Source organism: Aulostomus chinensis, chromosome 11 (assembly GCF_037954235.1).
Source record: "Aulostomus chinensis isolate RoL2024-O1b breed Wild chromosome 11, RoL_Achi_v1.0, whole genome shotgun sequence".
Classification (NCBI taxonomy): Eukaryota; Metazoa; Chordata; class Actinopteri; order Syngnathiformes; family Aulostomidae; genus Aulostomus; species Aulostomus chinensis.
In genome coordinates, this window is record NC_141330.1 from 2,052,843 (window position 1) to 2,074,821 (window position 21,979).

General features: G+C 47.6%; 1 protein-coding gene across 6 annotated transcripts; it reads right to left on the bottom strand.

Moving 5' to 3' along the window:
• Window positions 1–947: 947 nt before the first annotated feature.
• On the bottom strand, window positions 948–19,782 carry lingo4b (leucine rich repeat and Ig domain containing 4b). Of its 6 annotated transcripts, XM_086217655.1 has the most exons (5): window positions 8,717–8,799; window positions 8,330–8,425; window positions 8,067–8,249; window positions 5,146–5,264; window positions 948–4,712 (listed from the first exon to the last, which is right to left on the bottom strand). In XM_086217655.1, exon 5 carries the CDS (start codon window positions 4,698–4,700, stop codon window positions 2,889–2,891), a length of 1,812 nt encoding a protein of 603 aa, XP_086073781.1. In that variant the 5' UTR covers window positions 4,701–4,712; window positions 5,146–5,264; window positions 8,067–8,249; window positions 8,330–8,425; window positions 8,717–8,799; the 3' UTR covers window positions 948–2,888. The 6 variants fall into 6 exon arrangements, with proteins under 6 accessions (XP_086073781.1, XP_086073782.1, XP_086073785.1 ...); XM_086217656.1 differs by lacking the exon at window positions 8,717–8,799 and having other exon boundaries at window positions 8,330–8,442; XM_086217659.1 differs by lacking the exons at window positions 8,067–8,249; window positions 8,330–8,425; window positions 8,717–8,799 and adding an exon at window positions 19,301–19,782 and having other exon boundaries at window positions 948–4,708.
• Between the last annotated feature and the right edge of the window lie 2,197 nt (window positions 19,783–21,979).

The following is a 21,979-nucleotide window of genomic DNA, read 5'->3' on the forward strand; positions in this document are numbered from 1 at the left end:
TTAGAATATGTGCTGCCCTTGCTTTTAGTTGTTAGTAATTTAGGTCACCTATTAAGAACATCCCTCTGTCACTCTGGACGACGATGTCAGCAACATGTCCCTAACGTGAATCTAGAAAGCGTCTATAATGTCCTGGGCCTGCCAGTAAGTCGGAGGAGTGGCTTATAAACACCACAACAATCTGCCCCCTGGCTTCCCGGCCAATGGGAGCACATAGTTGTATTAAAATAGATAATATGAGAGGCCAGGCTGGGCCGGAGGATAGCAGCCGCCAGACAGACCTATATAACAGATTGAGACATGCAGAGGTAATCCAAAAGGGTTTAAATCTCTGCTCATACACGTGATTATCCATTCTTTTATTTATTTATTTTTTCTGGGTTATTCTGGGAAACTGCATGAGATGGACAGAATGTGCTGTCCAGTGAATCCACTCTGACCACTGAGGGTGTGTACGTATGACGCGAGGCTAATTCACTGGGTATCGTTTGCTTTCTCACCCTTAAGCGTTGGTGATGCAGTCAGACAGACAGGAAGCGTCCCGAGACATTCATCTGTATTTCAGGTGGGTCTGAGGGAACAAAGACAGTCACGATGTTGTTTCTCTGCTCACATAATCCTTCGTCTATTCTTTTGGGGGGGGGGGCAAATATACGTGCAGCTAACTGCCAGCTGTAGCTTTGTTTTCTTACAAAGGGGCAACGAGGCCACTTTTCATCTCAAATGGAAGCGTAAAGTCCTCTCAGTGGACTCACAACAAAGATTACGTGCTCTGGTTATGCAAGGAAATGTGCATTTCTTGCCAGCTTCCCAACAACAGAATTATCTGGAATAAAGAGAGATTGATTTTTGAGATGATTGGATCTGACTTTCCCCCCCCGACTTGATGCCATTTCAGGATGTATTGCATGAAGTGACTCAAGGGAACACACGAGGCGGACTTAAGTATAGGCATTTAATAACATACCATGAAAAAGAAAAGTTTATGAACAACATAGCAAAATAAAAAAGAACGTCAATGCTCGCTGTGGGCATTATTTATCATCTTTTTCCAGCTAGAATGAAGCTTTGCTTTGTGTGTAGTGCACCTACAGTTAAGTTTCTAAAAGAGAGGCGTATTTGAGTGACACTAATCCCCAGAACAAGGTACAATGATAGAATGAAGCCAGTGCTCGCAAACGCCCTTGACCTCAATATGTACAAGATGGTGGTGGTCAGCTGAGCATTCTCTCTGTCCACGGTGAGAATGTTACTGAGGCACAAATTTTCCGTGTGTTTTCTGGGTAAAATATAAAAAGAGGTTCCTTGAATATAAAATGAAGAATCAATGATGGAACAATAAATCATCCAATGCCATCACATCATAAAGAAATATTTTGCAAAAGACAGAGATCCAATTTGGACCGGACAAATGTGTTCTAAGCATGAAATGATAAAGGGTACATTCCTATGTACATTATGCTCCCAGATGCTAAGTTCTCTAACAGTGGAAATCCAAAGGGGAAAATAATAGTGCCATTTAACTTTTGTCTGACCTTTTTTTGTTTTTGTTCTTTCCATATTTAACAGCATTTTAACACAAGAACTCATATAATCACTGATCTGATCTTTAAATACAATTGAAATAAATTAAGGAGAAACAAAGTGTTCTTGTCATTTTAGAGAAATGTTTTGTTCGATTTTGATTATTTATCCTTCAAGTAATTTCTCGTAATTTCCAGGTGATTATTTTGGTAACTTCTATCTAATTTCTTTCCCGTTTTTCATTGGTTTCTTGCAGATTTTTTCCTGTCTGATTTTCAGATAATCACTTGCAAATTCTCAGGTACACTTTTGCTGAAGATCACTTGAAGATAAGCACAATAAAAGAAAAACAAGGACTAAAAACAAATAATCACAAGAAATGCTATTTGTACTCATTTATTCACTGATATTTTTGGGGGTCAGATCGTTGATGCCGACTCAGATTTCCTGTGTTAAAAAGCTTGTGAAAGGCATCTGAACTTGAACCAAAATACCTCTTGGTATGAGGTTTCCGATGGGGCAGAACCACTTCAAATTGGGCTTTACAGCATGTTGAGAGTAATTCTTGGGGGTCCAGAGCATGAAACCCTTTGAAACACCCTGTTATGTGCTGGTAGAGGATCGCTCAAGCTGTAACCCGACAGCATGCCTCTGATCCAGCGCACTTACAACACACAGCAACACGCCTAAATGTATGTCAGCATCAAATGAGAATCAGGAGTTATTTGGCTAATCTATTCCACACATTTATTGCATGTATCAAAAGCTTTACAGTCACATATTCACATCTTAAAGTCTTACAGCCAGCGCTGAACTGACAGTCTTTGAGGTGATCCCCTGTGTGTAAGCAGAAATAGCAACCCAGGAGGGGTCAAAGGAGCAAATGTTTACTTGGCTTGTATTGGCAAGTGAAGACACAAAGCTGAGCACATGTGTAATATGGAGGATTAAACAAGCACCTGGTGTGTTTTGACAACCCGGAAACCTTTTGATAAATGTGTCTTTATGTGTTGATCCCCAAACCTGTGAAACCTATTTTACAATTTCATGCTACACAGAACATTAGACCTGCTAGGCAAGAGAGCATTTGCAAATTCAAAGAACATTTTGCTAAGATCAAGTGCACATCAACAGCTCTGTCTACAGTCTGTTAAGAGTGTTCTATTCCAGGATCATGAGATATTCATTAGTTAGATACCACAGCCAAGTCTGCGCTGAGATGTAGCTTTTGGCTCTAAGATTAGAGGACAAGCACAAGCCCGACATACTGGTTCTGATTTGCACCCTGAAAGGGGCTTTGAATAATCCCAGTGAGGAGTCCGTCGTGCCACAGAACTAAATGTGAAGATGCCTTTTCCTCAGCTTTAAATAAGTTTCATTGTGAATCTGCCACCGTCGCCTCCGTCGCCTCCTCCGCCCATCGAGGAACGTGGAACAAAGTCAATAGTTGCTGTGTGCTTGATCTGTCCTTTGCTCTGGCTCCAGAAGAACATGAAGACAAAGCAGATGGCCACCGAGCTGAGGAAGGACAGGAAGCCCATGGTGGTGGCGATGATCAGGGTCTTGGCGTCAAACGGGTATGGCTTGGCCATCTGAGCTGAGGAATTGGCAGCTTGGGGGTTTGAGGGCTCGACCCAGCCCTCCTCTGTGAAGAAGGGGATGGTTCGATTACGAGGGACGCCCTTCACGTAGAGACCGACAGTCAGGCTGTCATTGCCGGCTGCGTTGCCTGCCAGGCACTGGTAATTGCCACTGTCGTGAACCTGGGCAAAACGCACTTCTAGAGTTCCGTTTGGCAAAACTCTGACTCGTCCAGTTGGGGAAACCACATTCTTGTGGGATGAGAGCCAGGTGATAGATGGTGATGGATCCCCATCAGCCTTGCACGAGAAGAGGACTGTAGTGCCCTCTTCCACTCTGGCCTCCTGTGGCCTGCGGTCCAGGATGCGAGCAGAGCGGCAGGTAAAGAGCCTCGGGAGCTCCTTTTCAGAAAAGTCTCGGAATTCGCGCTGTCTTACTGCATCGGGAGACGAGCACGTCGGCTGATGTCCATCAAAGTTCAAGCGTAGTCGGCGGCGGACCACCCAGAGAAGACGGCAGTCACAAGCCAGGGGATTCCCATCCAACCTCAACACCTGAAGGTTTCCCACTGAGTGGAAGACGCTCTCCTCCAACGTAGAGAGCTGATTAGATGTTACGTTGAGCATACGGAAGTAAGCCAGACCCCTGAAGGCCCCTGGCTCTATTCGTAGCAGGCTCCCCCCAGCTAGGTGCAGCTCCTGGAGTCTCAAGAGGTCCCCTAAAAGATTACCTTGGATAACAGTGATGGGGTTGTAGGACAGGTCTAGGAAACGCAGGTAGACCAGGTGACGAAGTGCTGAGTATGGAACCGCACTCAGATTACAGCTGCTGATGACAAGTGAGGTCAAATTGAGTCCAATCAGGCTGTTACTCGCCATAGTGTCCAATGCAGGCCAGTTGGCAATTATTAGGCTGCGCAGACGGTGGAGCCGGCGGAATGCGTTGTTGGGCAAAGTAGAAATGGTGAGTCGTAGCATGCGAAGCAACGACAGGCTCTGGAGCTGAGACAACGCCTCTGTGGGAATGGAGGTCAGATTGCTGCGGTCCAGATTGAGTTCCTGTAAATTCTGCAGACCAAAGAAAGCCCGCTGGGAGATGAACACCAAGTCGTTCTCTCCGGCTTCCAGCGTTTGCAGGTTTACCATTTCTTTAAAGGTGTAGTCCAGGAAGACCAGAATCTCATTCTGACTCAGATCCAGAAAACGCAGACTGGACAGACCAGAGAACACCCCAACAGGGATGATCTTGAGTCGATTATTCTTAATCCGAAGCGTCCTGAGACTCTGCAGTCCCTGGAAAGCCTCCACCTCAATCATAGAGATTATATTATCACTAAGGTCCAATTCTTGAAGTTGCAGGAGGCCAGAGAACTGGCGGCGCCCCACAGTCTTAATCTTGTTGTAGGATAAATCCAAGTGCCTTGCATCGCTGGGAAAGCCCTCTGGCACTGAGTTCAGATGTCTGCTGGAGCAGATCACTTCTTTAACCTCCGGCCGACACACACATCGAGGAGGACAGCCGGCGGCAGACACACCCAGTCCAGTCTGGAGCAGGATGCTCCATGCCCCCCATCGAACGACAGACTCCACAAACATCTTGCCTCCTGTCTGGGAGAAGACACAGATGTTAGCTCAGCTATTTATGACAGCGAAAGCCGACATGTCAGGAAACTGAATCGCCAGCTGATTTTAATAGTTTATCAATCATTTTAGTTTTTGTTAAAGCAAATTGTCAAATTTTTGCAGGTTACCTATTCTCAGATATCAGGATTTGCTTCTTTTATTTGTAATTTCTGACAGAAGAATAAGAATCTTTGGGTTTCAGATTTTTGATGGAAAAATGAGGCAAACGAACAAGCCCCTTTAATTTTCAAGATTTTCTCAACATTTTTACATAAACGTAAAAAAATTAATCGATTTATCATCATCAGCTTAGTCTACGTATAAAGTAATTGTTTGTACATCCTACGCTGCTACAATTAGTACTCATGGATACAATAACATTTTTGACCCCAAATGAAATATTTAGTTAAAAACGTACCGTTTCAGTCTCAGAGTGCAGCTTTTCATAACCAGTTACAGTCACGTTGGGATCAGACTTGAGTTGTGTGGCGATGTGAGGAGACGTGGTTCAGTCAGTAACATGCCCTCGATGGTCACCTGAACAAAACAGAGACAGAAAAGAACAGGTCTTAACCCAAGGGAAAGACACACTGGCCTGAAGGAGTGAAGTAAACAAGCGGGGACAAATCAAACACATGCATGACATCCGCAATGGGGCGTAGCTTCTTCATTGCCATCGTCGTCGTTCAACCGTCGATTTCACAGTAGAAAAATTCCTAGCAAAACTTCTGTGATTCAGAAAACCACTCAAACTAATTAGCTTTGGAACACAGCCTGGGGCGTCACGAACCTTTTCTGAGGGTGTTTGTGGCAGTGACTAAAACACCAACGTATCCTTAAACCACGACTGAAGACGTGTGCTACCCGAACCCTTACCCTCGTTGCATGGAGCCCTTTTTACCCTGGACCCGAACCCTAACCCTTGATACATGGGTCCCGTTTTACTCTGGGCCCTAATCCTAAACATGGTATGTACCGCTGCTCTCAAGAACACACTTAAAAGGAGGTACCGAACAGTTCAAGACTGTTCCTTCAAAGGTACATCTATCACCACAAGACTGCAGTATGAGTCCTCAAGAGGCCAGAAGTGACACTTGGACTGTCAGAAAGGGAACAGTGTGAACTGAGAGGTCCACAGTTGTCTTTCTGTTAGTAACAAGCATTTGCACCCTTTAAGGTTCTTCGCCAGGGACGACCAGGAGACACAATTACACATCACGTTCTCCATATTCCTTAGTTTGGATAGTTTGGTAAGAGACGAGCTTTGGCGTCAGTCTGTCAGCGGTAACACTGTGTTCAAAAGTTTCCTTCTCTGGTAAAATAGACCATAACAAAATTGTCGACTCCAAAAATCTTCACAAAACTGCTCGGTTCTCCAACTTTCAGGTGTTCCACATGGACTAAAAACCAGCATAAAAGACCTTTCTGAGCAGGCTGTCTTGGTTTTAAATGATTAATTTTGTAGCAGCTGCTTCCAGGAGTCATCTGAGTACCACTGTCGACCTTAAAAGAGAGATTTTCTAGCCTTTGCTCGTAGTTGGTTTACAGCACAGGATTCTATACTAAAGCTCAGAGGTCCCCAGCTGAGAAAAGACCAGTTTCCTTAATTAGTTTTTGCAGCTTTCTGCTGTTCATTTGATATGCAGGAGAACGCAATGGAAAAAGCACGTTTTGGGTACACAGAGTGATTGTGAAGCAGATGTTGCACTGGTAAGACCGGCCTACATCTCTGTGTCGCAGACAACAAAATCCCCACTTAACTGATTATCAAAGAATATAACTCACTTTTTTTATTCAGGACATTTTATCCCAGGAAAGACTGGAAAAGAGTCTTAAACAGCACTTAACACCCCTGGAGGTATTCACATATGATCTGCCCCTCCTGGCCCCAAAAGCATCGGAGCGTCGCCTCTGACAGTGCAGATGAGGCCTCGCCGGGATGAGAGCGTTGCCCTCTGGGCTCGGCATCTGGATTCAGGCCTGCCAACTGGAGACGACCAGCCTGTTTTGTGTTGCGAGGAGGGATTCTCTGACGGAAATGATTTTAGGGAATCCCTTACTTTTATATTTCCATTGAGGCGAGAGAACTACAGTTTGTCAGGCTCTCCTCTATTGGAATACAGTCGAGTGATTTTGGGCTACAAACCCTTTCTGCTTTTCTCTTTAAAAAAAACCCCAATCTTTTACAGGAATTTTTGTACTTTGAACTGTGTTGCCATCTTTCTTGTTTCAGTTGTACTACTGCACTTATTTGATTCAAATAAGAAGATATTTTTAATGTCTTGCAGGAATTGCTTTGTTTTGTTTTTGTATTCAGCAACTAGCAACTAATATAATAATCAGTCTATTCATTCTCCAAGTAAAGACATGACTAATCGGATGCTGGCACCTGAAGTTGATTACATGACTCGAGTTCTAAAATTAAAAAAAAACTTCATTATTCACAATGTTTCTCAACCACCTGAGTGGGCGGTGAGTTCCCTCTCATGGGTTGAAGCTCACTTTTTCCATGGGAAATTATTTTTATCCACAAAAAATATTGATCCAAAAATATAACTCAAAGTATGTCCAATCCATACAAAGTTGTTTCAAATATCAAAGTACTCAGTTATTAGTGATGCAAAAATTCATCTTTAAACATTCTCTCAGTTTGGTGGGTTACCTTTAAACTGTGGCGTCACAAATCATGGAAAAGTTCTTGAAGGCAAACCTGCAGGAATTCACTGGAGGAGGGGCCACAGCCGAGATGAAGCACGGCAAAAGCGCAACAAAAACCAGCAAAATGAAAATACAAAATCCCCCAAAATAATCTGTTATATGATGTGGAAATTCAACAAAGACTGTATTATTTATTTGTAACGAACGTATTTATACAATGCAACATTTAAAAACACACCTCCAACCCTCAGAGGTGATTTATATAACTGAGACGGGCCCCCAGTTCTCATACTGGCCAAAAACAACACACTGCTGCTGATTAAACTGAGTCACTAAAACAAGCTCGCCCATTAATCACACTGCACTGAGAAATATTCTTCACTTCCATTATTCCGCTTGTGTCTGACCTTGCCAGATGAAAAGCAGTTGCTGAGAAAGTATGCAAGTTAAATAATGTATTTCCTCTCCGCCGCCGAGACCCTCAGCCAACATGCAACAAAGATAACGAACCTAAAAAGATCAACTCTAATTCATAAACCACAGCGTCCCGCCGCCGCACCACACAAAACATTCCCTGCTCTCCCTCTCTTGCACAAAGTTGTGTTTTGTAACAAGAAGGTATTTTTCATATAATCCAAAGATGAATTAAAAATACTTCCAAATACCACAACTGAGTCTAACCTGCAGCAGCTGCAGCCCCTCACTGGTGGACTCGTCCTCGCTACGGCTCTCCTCCGAGTGGCAGAGATGTCGGCAGTCCCGGAGCTGCACGGTCTTTGTCTCATCCCTGCTCCACATGCTAACGGCTCTTATACTGGCTGCCAGCGCTGACTCATAACCCACACTGGTGCTCTCTCAGGACTCCTGTTAGACCGATGCATTAGACACGCCGATAACGGCCGCACACACATGATTAATCAGGAGGGAGGTGTTCTGTCACTCACATTCATTCATCTTTAACTTTGCGGTGGCTCCACGCTGCTTTTTCCATGTCTGATTCCACAGCCTTGAGGATCTGCCCGTATGGCCTCTTTGCATCTCTAAGGCAACGAAGGAGTTAATCATGCATAAATGGGGGAGAAAAAAATTACACGATATTCCCTAATTCCATAAAGACAGAAATACAGGACATCTGGAAGAAAAAAGAACCTCTTCCTGTCTTTTTGTGCTGCTGTTTCCAAAGCCCCCCGACACAAACTCTGGCCTTGCTAGCTGCTACGTCAAGGATCGGAAAATAGGACGGATTTGTTGTTTCAGTGACGCTGTAAAGATACACGACGAACATGAACATATCAACAAGCTGCGCAAATATAACATGGTTATCCCCTCACATTATTTCTGCAAGGACTCCGTCGCTTCTTCCTGAGCTTAGCACCGCCCACAACAATCATGGCGGGCCTACAGAAATACAGACAAGCCGGAGCGTTTTTCCCTGCAGACCGATGACAGATGGAGACAAGTGTTTCTCTTGTGTGCGAGAGAGGCGCCTGGCACCTCTGACTAACTGTCTTCACTGCTCGTCGCTCAAAGTTCACTTAAGTATTTACGTGGGAATTTGGGCCGATACGAAGTATCGGATTGGCACATCGCTCATTTAATAAGTCCGGTTCAAAGAACTTTATCTCCTGCCCTCAGATAGAAACCATCCAATCTAGGAGTGACAACAAATATCGGCTTTCAAGTATCGTTCTCCTTCACCTCCTCTGTGAAATGGGAGGCGGCTCACAATTTAAATGTCTTGATCCACCCCTGAGCCCCCCACTTGTGAGAGACAGAGACTGGCAGGTGTGTGATATCTCAGGCGGGTGGGCTGTCAGTTGCTGAGCCCTTCCAGCCAATCAGCAACCACCTTTCGCCCTCCTCGGTGTCTCCACACACATCATAAAGCAGCGCTGCAGCCAGAGGTCGTAACCCCAGAGTCAAGGCCGACGCTGACCCCGTCCGTCAAATTAGAAAGTGAAGGAATCAACGTATTTGTAATTTCAACTTCTATTTCTCACCCCGCAAGGAGTGGAGCTGCAGTGGTGTCGAGTTCCCATGCTAATTACGCTAACTATTTCTAATACGCGCGGCGGCGGCTTGTTGTTCCTGTTAGTGATGCAGTTTCAAATGAAAGCAGACAGCAGTCACTTACAGGGCTGTTAGTGCCAAAACTGTCCGATCAGGATTTGTGTGAGAGGACAAACGTGTGCTGCTTTTAGTCAAATGACTTCATATAATATTCAGCATGGAGCTGTCATAGCACCAGGAAACTCAACTTTCTGATCATTTGAGTCTACAAACAAACATACAAATACATAAAGTGCATTCAAACAACACAATGTCACTCGACAAGCTTCCTTCTGACTGATCAAACCTGGCCTGAGATCGTTTCAGGTAAACAAAATTGTTTTATCAAGGATGTCTCTGTCAGAGTCTCGCCCAACACACCAGCTGACCTGCTTTCTGAGGTCCCTGTTAAATCCTTTTTGAATAACTCAGCCGAAGCTCAGCGGCGGCAAGCTCGTACCCGCAAAATGCCAAACCATCAAAGCCGGACTCTGCCAGTCGGATGAAACGTCTGGCAGAGTCCGGCAGTCTTTTGGGTGAATGCCATCCTTTTAATTCTTTGCAATAACTCAGCTTCCCTGATTGTGGTCAGTCTGTCGTCTCTCCTCTGTCATCAGACAGACCTCCAGCAGCCTTATCGCCTACATCAATCAGTGGATGGTTGCCAGGCAGACGTTAAAATTAGGACTTTTGTTCATCAACTGCACACAGCTGCAGATTTAGTCTTTACTGTAACTTGAGAGCTGCTCCTGTTCCCACTCACGAGTGAAGCAACAACAATCAAACAAGTCATTTTCCTGCATCAGGTTTTTGGTCCCTGCTGGTCTGTTCCAACGGCAACGGTCGGTGTTCCTACATCATGCGCCACACCTGCAACGACCCCCTGATGTCCCCCTGTGGCCTCCTGCTTTGTTGTTCGACAAAAACTCTGGTCATTTGCGTGGCGAGGCAGCGACCACGCTACAGGAGGTCAGCTGTTGTTGGTCTGAGGTGAGAGGTGAACTGCAAAACCAGCTCAGTTATCTGCTCGTGTGAGGCCAGCGTCAGCCAGCGAACGCAGCATTTCCCCATAAAGCGTTGAAGTTCTGCGCTATGGCAGCATTACACACCGACCTCCCGCACACAGACCTTCATAGTGCAGCTCAGGTTCATGCATGAATACAGCTCGCGTCATCAGTGCCGCTCAGATCAAGAACTCCACGCCTTCATCCAGTCATTGCTCCTCTCTAACTATGGCGTTACTCAGGTTAAGGTTGAGTAGCGGCTGTTTCCATGGCAGTTTGTTATTCGGAGCACTGCCTTAATCAGGCTGATATCAGAGCATCGCCTCCACTGGTGACAGATACTGTAACTTCTTTTGCAACAGGTGCATGAAACAGGAGCGTAGCGTCACACATCCCGCAGGATGACAGTTTTTGTTTCCTTCTGCGTTTGAGGCCCCGAGCACGAACCTGCCAGCAGCCCGTCTGACAGAGAATGCACAGTCTGAGCCCGGCTGGGTCTTCTGACACTTGTCAAAGTGCTATTTTTAGCTCGTCACAGTGAGAAAGACAAGAGCCTGGCTCAAATCCCCAATTAAAGCGGCTGGAACAGAAATACAGAGCAGGGATCACGGAGCGTGAGCTTGTATCTTTGCACTTTTTCTGTGCGAGTGTTTGTGCTGCAGTTCTTGGATGTGTTCGAATGTATTTAGGTGGCAGGGGAGCTGGTGTGTGTCTTTTTTACGGGCTTCTGGCACCTGCTGCAGCGTGGCGACCCCTGAGACCTCCAGCATGCAAGCAGCAAATATTAAAAGGTTCGCTGGCGGAACAGCTGTCGGGCGAGTAGCTGGAACACAAAAGTCCCTGGTCTTTCCCATTTGGGTTTGTCAGCGATAGGACTTGGAAACAGGCTCGTGTTTGGAGCTGCATCGCTGTTCAATAAACAAAATGTTTGCAATGCAACGGGAAAAAAAAAATGCAGAGAACTTTTCCCAACACAAAAGTAGTCTGACAGAGAGATACAGGCGACACAAGCCAAGTTCTAAATGCGTGACATCACCAGTTCTGGAACCACGAAAGACAGAGGAGACAAACCAACCCCTTCCCTTCTAGAACGCGAGGGTGTGTAGAAGCAGCGGATGAAATAAAACCAGAGTGGGACTCGTGGCTGGCCGACATCAGCAAGTCAAATTCAAAGTCGGCAGCCAAATGAGCCCCCACCCCCCATTTGATGGAACACACCAATGTTTTCGAGAATTCGCTGATTGTCCAGCCTCCCACGAGCCGGTCGCCGTCATGGCTGCCCCGTGTTGATCTCTGGCTCTTTACATTTTTATAATAATGGACTCCTTAAGTTTGATCACATTGTTTTGTTTGTTTCTCGTGTTTTAATCAGATCTTCTTGTCAGTTCCTGAAAATCACTTCATCATTCCCTTCTCTCGCTCTCTCACACACACACACACACACACACACACACCCCTGCGTGATCCACCTGGGTCTTGTTGGTTAATCAGCCCCGTCCCCACCTGTTTCTCGTTGTGTCATTGGTGGAGTCTTAGTTTGGTTTGACTCTTGTTTGATCCCCAAGTTTTGCAAGTTAAGTTTCTATTTAATTTTTTTTTTTTTAATCCCGGTTGAGAATCGTGGTGTGCTTGAAACATGCAGGTCAGAGAGACGCCTCCTCATTCCAGCAGTCCCTCAGGTTAAATATATCACCGCACGCCTGATCTCTGACGTCACGCTGCTGTTTCTGTTCCAGCGCCCACAAAACGTTGAGGAACGCTCCAGTCCAAGTCACATCCACGCTCACAATGAAGGGAAACGTTTTGCTTGTAATAAAGGATCCAGTGACAGGAGCGGAGCTGCCAAGATGATTGTTGTAGACCGTGAAATTAAAAAGACACAATGTGGCAAACACTGTTATTTTGTAGTCATTAAAGTACTGCCAGTTACACTCCAACCTCCGGATCTTTTTCCTCTCTTTCCTCTCCATGTATTTTCTTATCCAGCTTCTCTTCGCAGTTCTCTGTCAAATAACTTTGAATCATTCAATTTTCATTTAAATGGATCACAAATGTGGACCCGCAGCTGTGTCATAACTCGACTGCTAATGTGCCAGATCTTTTCTCACGGGTGTTCGTTCATACTTGCTCAGGTGTGAATGAACATATCCAGCGTTAAAGTGAGCTGACGGGTTCTTCCTCGGCCGTTCTCTCCAGGTTTTGTGGGATCCTGCTGATTGGCTGCAACATTAAAACCATAACCCCGCCCTTATCGTCGTTGAAATGTAGATGTGCGTGAGGACCACCGGAATAGAGAGACGCGTTAAGACTGTCGGAGTATTTACCTCCGTGTACTGCGTGGTGGAAGTGGGTCACAGTGACAGATCCACTCGCGTGGCGCTCGTCGCCGACTGTGTGTTGGGTAAAGCACTCTGCTGTGATTCCTCATTCTGACTCGGAGAGAGTTAAGACTCTGTGCGACATCATGCAAAGTGCACCGTTTGCAATATTAATAATAGCACAAATAAATGAGGGAAGGGAATTAGTCTCCGTGCAGCGCCTATGCGATGTGACAAATTAGGTCGTCTCAGCGAACAGCGATGATGTGTCAGATCCATCAAAGTACATCAGAGGGATACGGGGAGGTCACGCATCACAGGGGGGCTGACTGATGGGAGACAGAGGGCTCTTAACCTGGAGCAGGTCATGTGTCAAACACTGATCAAACTAATTGAGGCCAATGCAAGACTGGAGACGTCAGCGGCGATCAAAGTCCAAATCTGGGACAGCACTGTTGCTGTTGCACGTGTGGACCTGTCTACCTTTTCCTGTCAACCAGAGATGATAACAAACTGTGCAGTGGAAGAATTACTTCTGTTATTCTGGTGAAAACAACAACAACAACAACAACAACAAAACCCAAATTCTCAAGCATGAAAACAAGTCAACATGTTTGAGCAGTAAAATGTACTTCGAAGAAACAGTCACATGGAAAAGAAAAGAAAGGAAACATGATTGGCTGTCCCGCCACGAAAACAGACTCCACGTACGTGACAGACGCCCTCTAGTGGCCGTAGCATGGATGCACTCATGATAAATTACTAGCGACTCCTACGCCAAATAATGCAGCATAGTTCAAGCAATGAGGGTAGTGAGACGTAGTGTGTAAGTGAACATTGGTGTGCGTCATCACAGGGACAGTTGGGATGCTTTCAGCACTGTTAATCTCTTTTAATTGAAAGCAAACCATGATCTTTCCCAAACCTTATCAAGTAGCCTCACCTGTCGCTAACAAACCACGCCAGTGTTTCATGGGAACGTGACCAAAGCAAAGTAGGGAACGAGACGACAGCAGAGGAACTGCAGGATCCGTCGCCTGGCAGTTCCGCTCCAAAGAGACACGTCAAAGTTCATCAGGCGCACTCCGGGTTGTTACTCTGATTCCAGCAGATGAGCTCCATGAGTGTCTCCTCTGCTCCACTAAACACACGCGCTGTGTCTATTTTTGATGGGGGCGACATCCGTTTGCACAGAGCAAGTCAGGTGACGTAGGAAGTGAGATAAAAAACAGACAGCATACAGTTGAGTTTCAAAAATAACAAACAAAAATATAAACCACTTCAATGGCAACCCAGCGCTGGGAGGAAACTGTGGGTGGAATAGCAGGAGCGCAGATCTACGAGTGTTCGAGTTATGGGTGTTCTTACCACGAATCAAAGGGTTTGTGGGTAAGGAAGTTGTGGATTATACTAAAAGATGGGACCGAGAGTTTGGAAAAAGGCATTTTTGGGCGGTTTGTTGTTCTGTCTCCATTAGCTTCAAGCTAAGCTACACATGGCTGGCTCCTTCTGCATTTTGGAGTCACAAAGCACGAATGCAGGAGGAAAAACATCTTAGGGGGCTCAAGACACCTGGTACCAAGTACTTGAGAAGCAGAACACACTGTTTAGGTGGAGCGCTGTTCTAACTTGCTTGCTGGAACCCAAACCATGACCTTTTCCTCCCTTTCACCAGGAGTTCTGGTGCCTAAACCGACCTGAGCCGTGATTTGTAACAGGAAAGGTGTTTATGGGCTGCATCAGAGTGCTGGAACCTTTATTGCTGTTAGGGTTTGGCGAAAAGCAATAAAGTGGGGGTGTGGGGGGGGGGGGGGAGCAATTTTAAGATGGGAGGAGTAAAGCGAGGGGAACAAGCAGCAAACAGAAAATGTGTACAAACTACAGAGGAAAAGGGAGAGCAAAGACATAAATCTCACCCCTGCCCCGGCGTGCAGGTGGAGCCTCTCCTCTCTGGCACACTTACCGACCTGCGTGCTAAATAATTTGGAGTGTTTGAGAATGTGTGGGAGGCGTTTGACCGAGACATCTGGTGACTGCCACTCACCGACCCAGAGCTTTTAACGCTGACTTCCCAGAGTGTTATTTTTGATAATTCTATTACTTTTGCCATCGCCGCGTTCGCCGCTGTTTTCACTCCATGCGGAAACCAACATGGAGAACACGGATACAAAATGTATGAGGGTTTCTTCTAATGCTGCCTCCAGCTCTTTGCATTTGCACACTCGCCCGTCTACTCCAACTTTCAAAACTGGTCTCAGTTAAAATATTCAAATCTTAAAGTTTGTAATTTTAATGTGACTGAAAAAGCTAATTAATAGATAAGCAGTAAGGGTAGGAGTCTCAGACTGGAGGGGATGTGACGTGTCGATAACCCTGCACGCTCATGATGACATGATTGTGGCTTGCAAGTAAAAATGGCAACAGCCGTTAAGTTCAGACAATTACAGCTAATTGGCTTTGTTCATCCGGCCGTCCACTACGCTGCTTCCTATCCACCTCGTTGATCACGATCTCTCAAGCTGTCCTCAACTCCTTCCTCACGATGCTCCGGCCTCCAGCACAGGTGGCAGTGACACGTCATAAACGCTTGTTCTACACCACGTCAACACGAGCAGAAGCAGCTTTCCTCGTACAGAGATGCCCTCAGGTGTGTGTGCGTGAATGCTGCTTTCACCTGAGTCTACTGAGTGACCTGGCCTGTTTAGCACAGGTGCGTTCGCCGGTGCCGGGGACTGAGCCCACCTCACTGCGGCACCTCGACACAGAGCCTTGGAGAGCGTATAACTCCGCCAAGCACACAGCAAGCACCAGCATGATTCCACAACATAGGGCTGTTGTCGACATCAGTGCTGCCAGCAGCTAGCATGCTAAGCTAATTGCCACGCTAGCTGGGCCTCGCCACTGGCTACTGCTACTGGGTGGGTGTCACTGATGGTCTGCCACCCACCCAGCCAAGCTTTGTCTCTGAAGGGGTTAAACACAAGATGTCAGAGACGTGAGGTTCTTCAAGCAGCTGGCTAATAGCTAACGTAGCCTGGTGGCTGTCACCTCTCCAGGTCAACCCCATGATGATGTGTCCTCTGGCTCGTCCTCCTCCTCCCCCACCGCTGCAGCACAACTGTGACATGACCATTACTTTAAGTTATTCTCTTGATCAGTTATAATTGGAGCTCTGTGGAAGACCGCCCACCTCTCCAGAGAGTACCTTGTCACCCTAACTGCATGCTGAGAAGGCTCCACCTCCCGTGACCTTGGCTGAGTGGTTACGGAAATGGGCCCTTGAAAATGGAGGGATGATAGAGCGGGCAGCTCGTTAATGGAGCCTTGCACGTTTACTGTCCTTGAAACTCAAAGAAGTTGTGTTTCCAGCAGCGGCGGCAGAGATGAAGACATCAGGAGGATGTTGGAGATTATCAGTCAGTCAAGGTGGGCCGTCAAATGTGTTTCAGCTTGATGAGGTCAAAAATGTCTCCTATACCTCAACAAGGTGCAGCGCTTGAAAACGCACATCGTTCCTCACCTGGACGACAGGCCCCGAAAACCCTGCAGCTTTCCAGTTCGTGTTGATTCTGAAGCTGAACAATCGTACGAGCTACCAAAACACGGGTTGTGCATCACGTCACCCGCCATGAAATAAGTTCAGACGGCAAGACTTTGGAATGTTCCAGTCACACAAGTAGGCAGACCTGCTTTTAGGAGAAGCAGAAGCCTCCTTGGTTCTTGGGACAACAAAACCGTTTTTGGACCGACTAGAGGAGCAACTGCTGCTCCGGCTCTGCCAGGGAGCTTTCAAACTTGGTTCACACTGTAAAATGTCTTTTACTTCAAATTCTGACGTTTTCCAAACCAAATCAGAAACGGTACCAAAAAGCCTCCAGCAGGATTCGACCGCTGCTGTCAAGAGCGAGGAGCAGTGACCTCCCCCGCGTCGTGCCAGGAGCAGCTCCACCCGATCCACACCCCAGCTTCTCCTCACGTCGCATCTTTTTCACTTTTTGCAGCAAGTCAAGTTTGAAGAGACGCAACTAAGCCTCTCCGTGTGTTTATTCATGTTCCCATGAGCTTAAACCTGACGAACCCTGATGTTTCCCTTTATCAGGTGACGTCGGTGCCTTAATCCCAGCAGAGTGACTGGCAGGGCTGCAGCGGAGGTTTACCAGTGACACCAGTGACCACGCGCTGCTTCGACTGGGTCGTTCCCTCATCTGCTGCTCTCAGGTGCCAGGGAACATTCTTAGAGAAAACTGTTCATAGCGACTCTCGCCATCGTTCTGCTTCTTTTGCTGTGACATCACTGCTTTGATATATAAAACAGATGAAAAATAAGCATGAACGTACATGCTTGTATGCTGCTCAGTCCTGCGCTGTAGATGTAAAATATCTAAAGATGTCTCAGAAAAGGAAACGTCTGAAAGAAATACGCAACATAAAAGAAACTTGCTAATGTAGAGATTTCTTTTTTCTTTTTTTTTCACCAGCGAACAACACAAGCGTGCCGCGGCCACGCGCCCCGGGCCAACGCCATTCAGCTCCCCCCTCATGCTCTGAATACATTTCTGCTGCGGCAGTGAACTTCTGATCTTCCTGCTCGCCTACAAAAGGACTTCAAATGACAAGAGTGGCCTGAATAGGAGAGTCCAAACACAAATCCCCCCCTAGAGATGTTTTCGCGTGCAAGCCCTCCAGAAGGAGGTCTAGTTGATGAAAGAAAGAGCTGCATTGAACTTGGTTCTGATGTTCATCTTGTGGCCTGTAAGACTGAGACGAGGCGGATGGGTGCCTGCTCCAGGCTCCCGTTCACCTGCAGCCAGCCCAGCTTAGCGCTGTGGCTAAGCCTGGATTTAAGGAGGGGTGCATTTGGAAAGAAGTCAAAGCTGCGGAGAATCGCTCCCATTTTCTTTTTGCCCAATGATGCAGCGAGTGAGCGTGTGGCATCTCGCTCGGAGAAAGTAGGTTCACAGCTCCCCAAGGTTGGCTGACTCATCCCTATCAGGAAGCGGAGGCGACACGGGCAACTTCCCTTCCTTTCAACATGTCTGCAGGACAAACCTGGAGCAAATGAACAGCGATCATTTGTTTGTGAGGCTGTTGACTCACTGGGGTCTCAGGTTAGTGTAGGGTCTGCCTCTGCTCGTCTACCGTATTTCACCAGAGGTTGAGGGGTTCCTCGAGGTCAACTGCCAGTTGGTCTTCAGTGACACCCAAAGGGTTTGGGTTTTATTTTTTTGGTGGGATGTCCGTCAGGCCACCGCCCGGACAAAGCCGATCAACATACAGACTAATCCAACAAGTTCAGATTCAGAGAACACGTAACGCACCTCAAAGCCTGGCACCACATCTCCACCGCTGAGGACACGCAGGCAGAGCCAGGGAGCCTGTGAAAGACTTGGCATCTACTTCTTTGCCTCAGGCTGAAATCATTGAGGTTCTGGAGCGGCTGCCCGATGTAAGAGTCCAGATAAACCACGCTCCAACAAGGAGACTGACATACTTCCTGTGCATGAAAAGCCCTCTGATTAAATTGCACAATTGGCAGAATCCCAAGCGTCAAATCCTTGGTTCTCTCTTGATGATGACGGTGATGACGGCTTCCTCCGGAGTCGCACCGCAAGCGCTCTCATGTGGAGAAGAGGCCACCGGCAGCTCCCTCGGACCGCGACGCTGATCCCGTCAGGTGAGACGGCGATAGAATCCAGCGAGAGGAGGACACAGAAAGTGGGTGACGTTGGCCGGGAGTTTGGATTGAGCCGCCCCACGCTGTCCCGCGGGGGAAATGAGGCTGCGGTGAGTGGCGTCTGTAATCCTGCCGTTAAAACACAGTCCGCTGGGCCCTTTTTAGGTTTATGGACCAAACTCTCGTCAGGATTACTGATCACATGGCCACAGGGCTACAAGCTGTAGAGGTCGAGGCGTAGTAACGACACGCGTCTGTGGCTCCAGCAGAAGCACGAATATCAGGCAGTGTTTTTGCATCTAAAGCAGCTCAAACTCTTAAGGACTCTGCTGCCTAAACGAGGGCAAAAGAAACACCAGAGAGGAACAAAACATCCATTTCATGGCCACGAATTAAGCAAAGCGTGCAAACGAAATATCTATGAGATTAAAATAAGTCAAATGAGGGAACAAGTTAGACCTCATCGAACCCCTGCCGTGCCTCATGACCGAAAATGTAGATGTGCTTCAGGTAGGGATCCTTTATCCCAACCAATGAATCCCTACGATCTCTGTTGGCGCCCTCACGCGCCACCATAAAGCCAGTTTTTCACGTGTAATTAACCTTTCAATAAAAGTTGAATGCAGTTTATTGCCGATGAGACCAGGTAGGACCAGGAGACGCTCCGGGATTGTTACGGGTTATTTACGGGTTATTATTGCTCTGGTGATTGGAAAGAAAACCAATAGATGAACCTGGATATTTACCCGCTGCTGAAGTAGGAGAAAAAGGGAGAAGCAAAGGAACTCTGAGCTCCGGTCGAGCGAGGGGAGCAGACGCGACCCTGACACCGGTAGGAAAAGTAGCAGAGACGGTGAAGAGGAAACTCACCAGCAGCCGCCGACGGATCCATCGCGACACAACTCATCGCCCATCTCAGGGAGAAAATCCTCTCCGTGGGTTTTCGGGACACTTCCTCCTCCTCCTCCTCCTCCTCCTCCTCCTCCTCCTCAGTCCGCATCAACCAGACTTTTCCGGCATCTGGCAAATCAGAGCCGCGCAATTCACCTCGCCCTCCTTCTCCCTTAATTTCCCTTCACACCTCTGGGAGTTTCGGGATAATTGCGCTGCTAAAATAATTCAGGTCGACTCCGTGGGTCTTGTGTGTGTGTGCGCCCGCGCGCGCGTGTGCTGCGTCCTCCGCGTCTCCATCCCTCCGCTCAACTGGATGATCCCGAGTCCCGCAGATTTGAGGCTGGATCCGCGCCGCGTGCTCGGGGCCGCCAACTCTTTAAATCCCCACGAGTAGCGCGGGATGAGGGTCCCGTCCAGAACCAGACCCCTGACTCCTCTCAGCTACAGGAGGAGAGTGTTGGAATGAACCAGACAGGCTCAAGTCGCTCCGATAGTTCTGTTTTTGTTGGTCAGGACGTCACGATTTCTGACCCAAAGAAGCAGCAGGTGCACCGACCTCAGGCCGAGCTGAGCTCCAAGTTCATCACTCAGTCGAGAAATCCTTCCTGCATCCACAGACTGTGGGAACCTCTCGTCCCTGCAGCTGCTGGGCGCTGGTCCTCCATGTTCCTCTGGTCCTCCATGTTCCACACGTGGTCCTCCATGTTCCTCTGGTCCTCCATGTTCCACACATGGTCTTCCATGTTCCTTTGGTCCTCCATGTTCCTCTGGTCCTCCATGTTCCACACGTGGTCCTCCATGTTCCTGGTCCTCAATGCTCCTCTGGTCCTCCATGCTCCTCTGGTCCTCCAAGCTACTCTGGTCCTCCATGTTCCACACCTGGTCCTCAATGCTCCTCTAGTCCTCCATGTTCCACACATGGTCTTCCATGCTCCTTTGGTCCTCCATGTTCCTCTATGTTCCACATGTGGTCCTCCATGTTCCTCCATGTTCCACATGTGGTCCTCCATGTTCCACACATGGTCCTCCATGTTCCACGCGTGGCCCTCCATGTTCCACACATGGTCCTCCATGTTCCTCTGATCCTCCATGTTCCACATGTGGTCCTCCATGTTCCTCTGGTCCTCCATGTTCCACATGTGGTCCTTCAAGTTCCTCTGGTCCTCCATGTTCCTCTGTCCCTCCATGTTCCACACGTGGTCCTCCATGTTCCTCCGGTCCTCCATGTTCCACATGTGGTCCTTCAAGTTCCTCTGGTCCTCCATGTTCCACATGTGGTCCTTCAAGTTCCTCTGGTCCTCCATGTTCCTCCGGTCCTCCATGTTCCACATGTGGTCGTTCAAGTTCCTCTGTTCCTCCATGTTCCACACGTGGTCCTCCATGTTCCACATGTGGTCCTCCATGTTCCACACATGTTCCGGTCTAGAAAAAAACTGAATGAGCCTCTCCCTTAGTGTGCGTGTCTCACCCACTCTCATCACCCTGCTGCCTCACTTGAGGGAATTTCCCCCTAAAATTATCACAAAGCTCCACTTGGGACACAAGGATGAACTGACAGACTTGGAAGGTCAAAGGTCACAGTAGCACACACGCACACACACACGCACACACGCACACGCACAGCAGAGACACGCAACAGCGATTTGTCACTTCTTTGTTGGTAAAGAAGTGTGTTTTAGACGCTTGGAAGGCCGTGACATGCATGTAGGTCACTGACATCATCGCTCTGTTGGTTTGTCCCAGTGTTCCCCGTGTTAACGGGAGCTGAGGGAACCTCCAGAGAACGCGGCGGAGAAGTGAGAGCCTTTCATCCAACACTGTGTGGTCGGTCTCAGACCAGGTGCTCCGTCAGCGGCAGCACAGCAGAGACAGAATCTCTCCTCAGCACCTGAACGCTCACCTGCCCTTCCATCCCAGTAATCCAGCACAAGGTCGCTCTCCAGATTACTGAGTGTCCCTTCGCCGCTTCCTGTGGGGGATTTTGTTTTGTGTTTTTACGTGCATGCGCCTTACGTGCATCAAATGTTTTCATCCCTTTAATCTTTCATTCCTTAAAGAAACAAATGTAATTGTTAAATGCTCTTATGGTCCATCGGCTGCAGAGCCAGACGAGCAGGATCCTTCTTAGCTGAGACTCCCGCTAGTTAGCTTAGCATAATGAATGGTAGTGGGTGGGTGTGTTAGCATACCTCTGAGCAAGTCTTTTTATACACTTTTCTCCAAAAGGGTGTTTGATATTTGCTCCACAGTGCAGCATTAGTCTGCTCCCTCATGACCAATCCAAATATGGCAGGTTTCACCTCCCTGTCCTGTCGCTCCATGGGGGTGGGGGGGGGGTGGGGGGGTGTCTGTGTGTCTGAGCGCTTCCTAGTGAGGCTAGAAGAGAGATGTTTCTCCTCCATCTGAACAGTGACACCCAGCAGCAGATGTGATCCCAACAGGTTTATGTGCATAAAAGCAGCATTTGTAAACAAAGTAACTGTTCGAACACATCCAGGGTGGCAGAGACGTGCAGATAATAATAATATGGGTGGCAAAATCCCCAAGCTGTCAGCTCTGAGGGGATTTGTGACTCATTTTTTTATCTGCTACACTGAGTGAGCGCTGGCGTCTTTCCAGGGCAGTACATTACTATCACAGCTTGCCGGGAGAGAA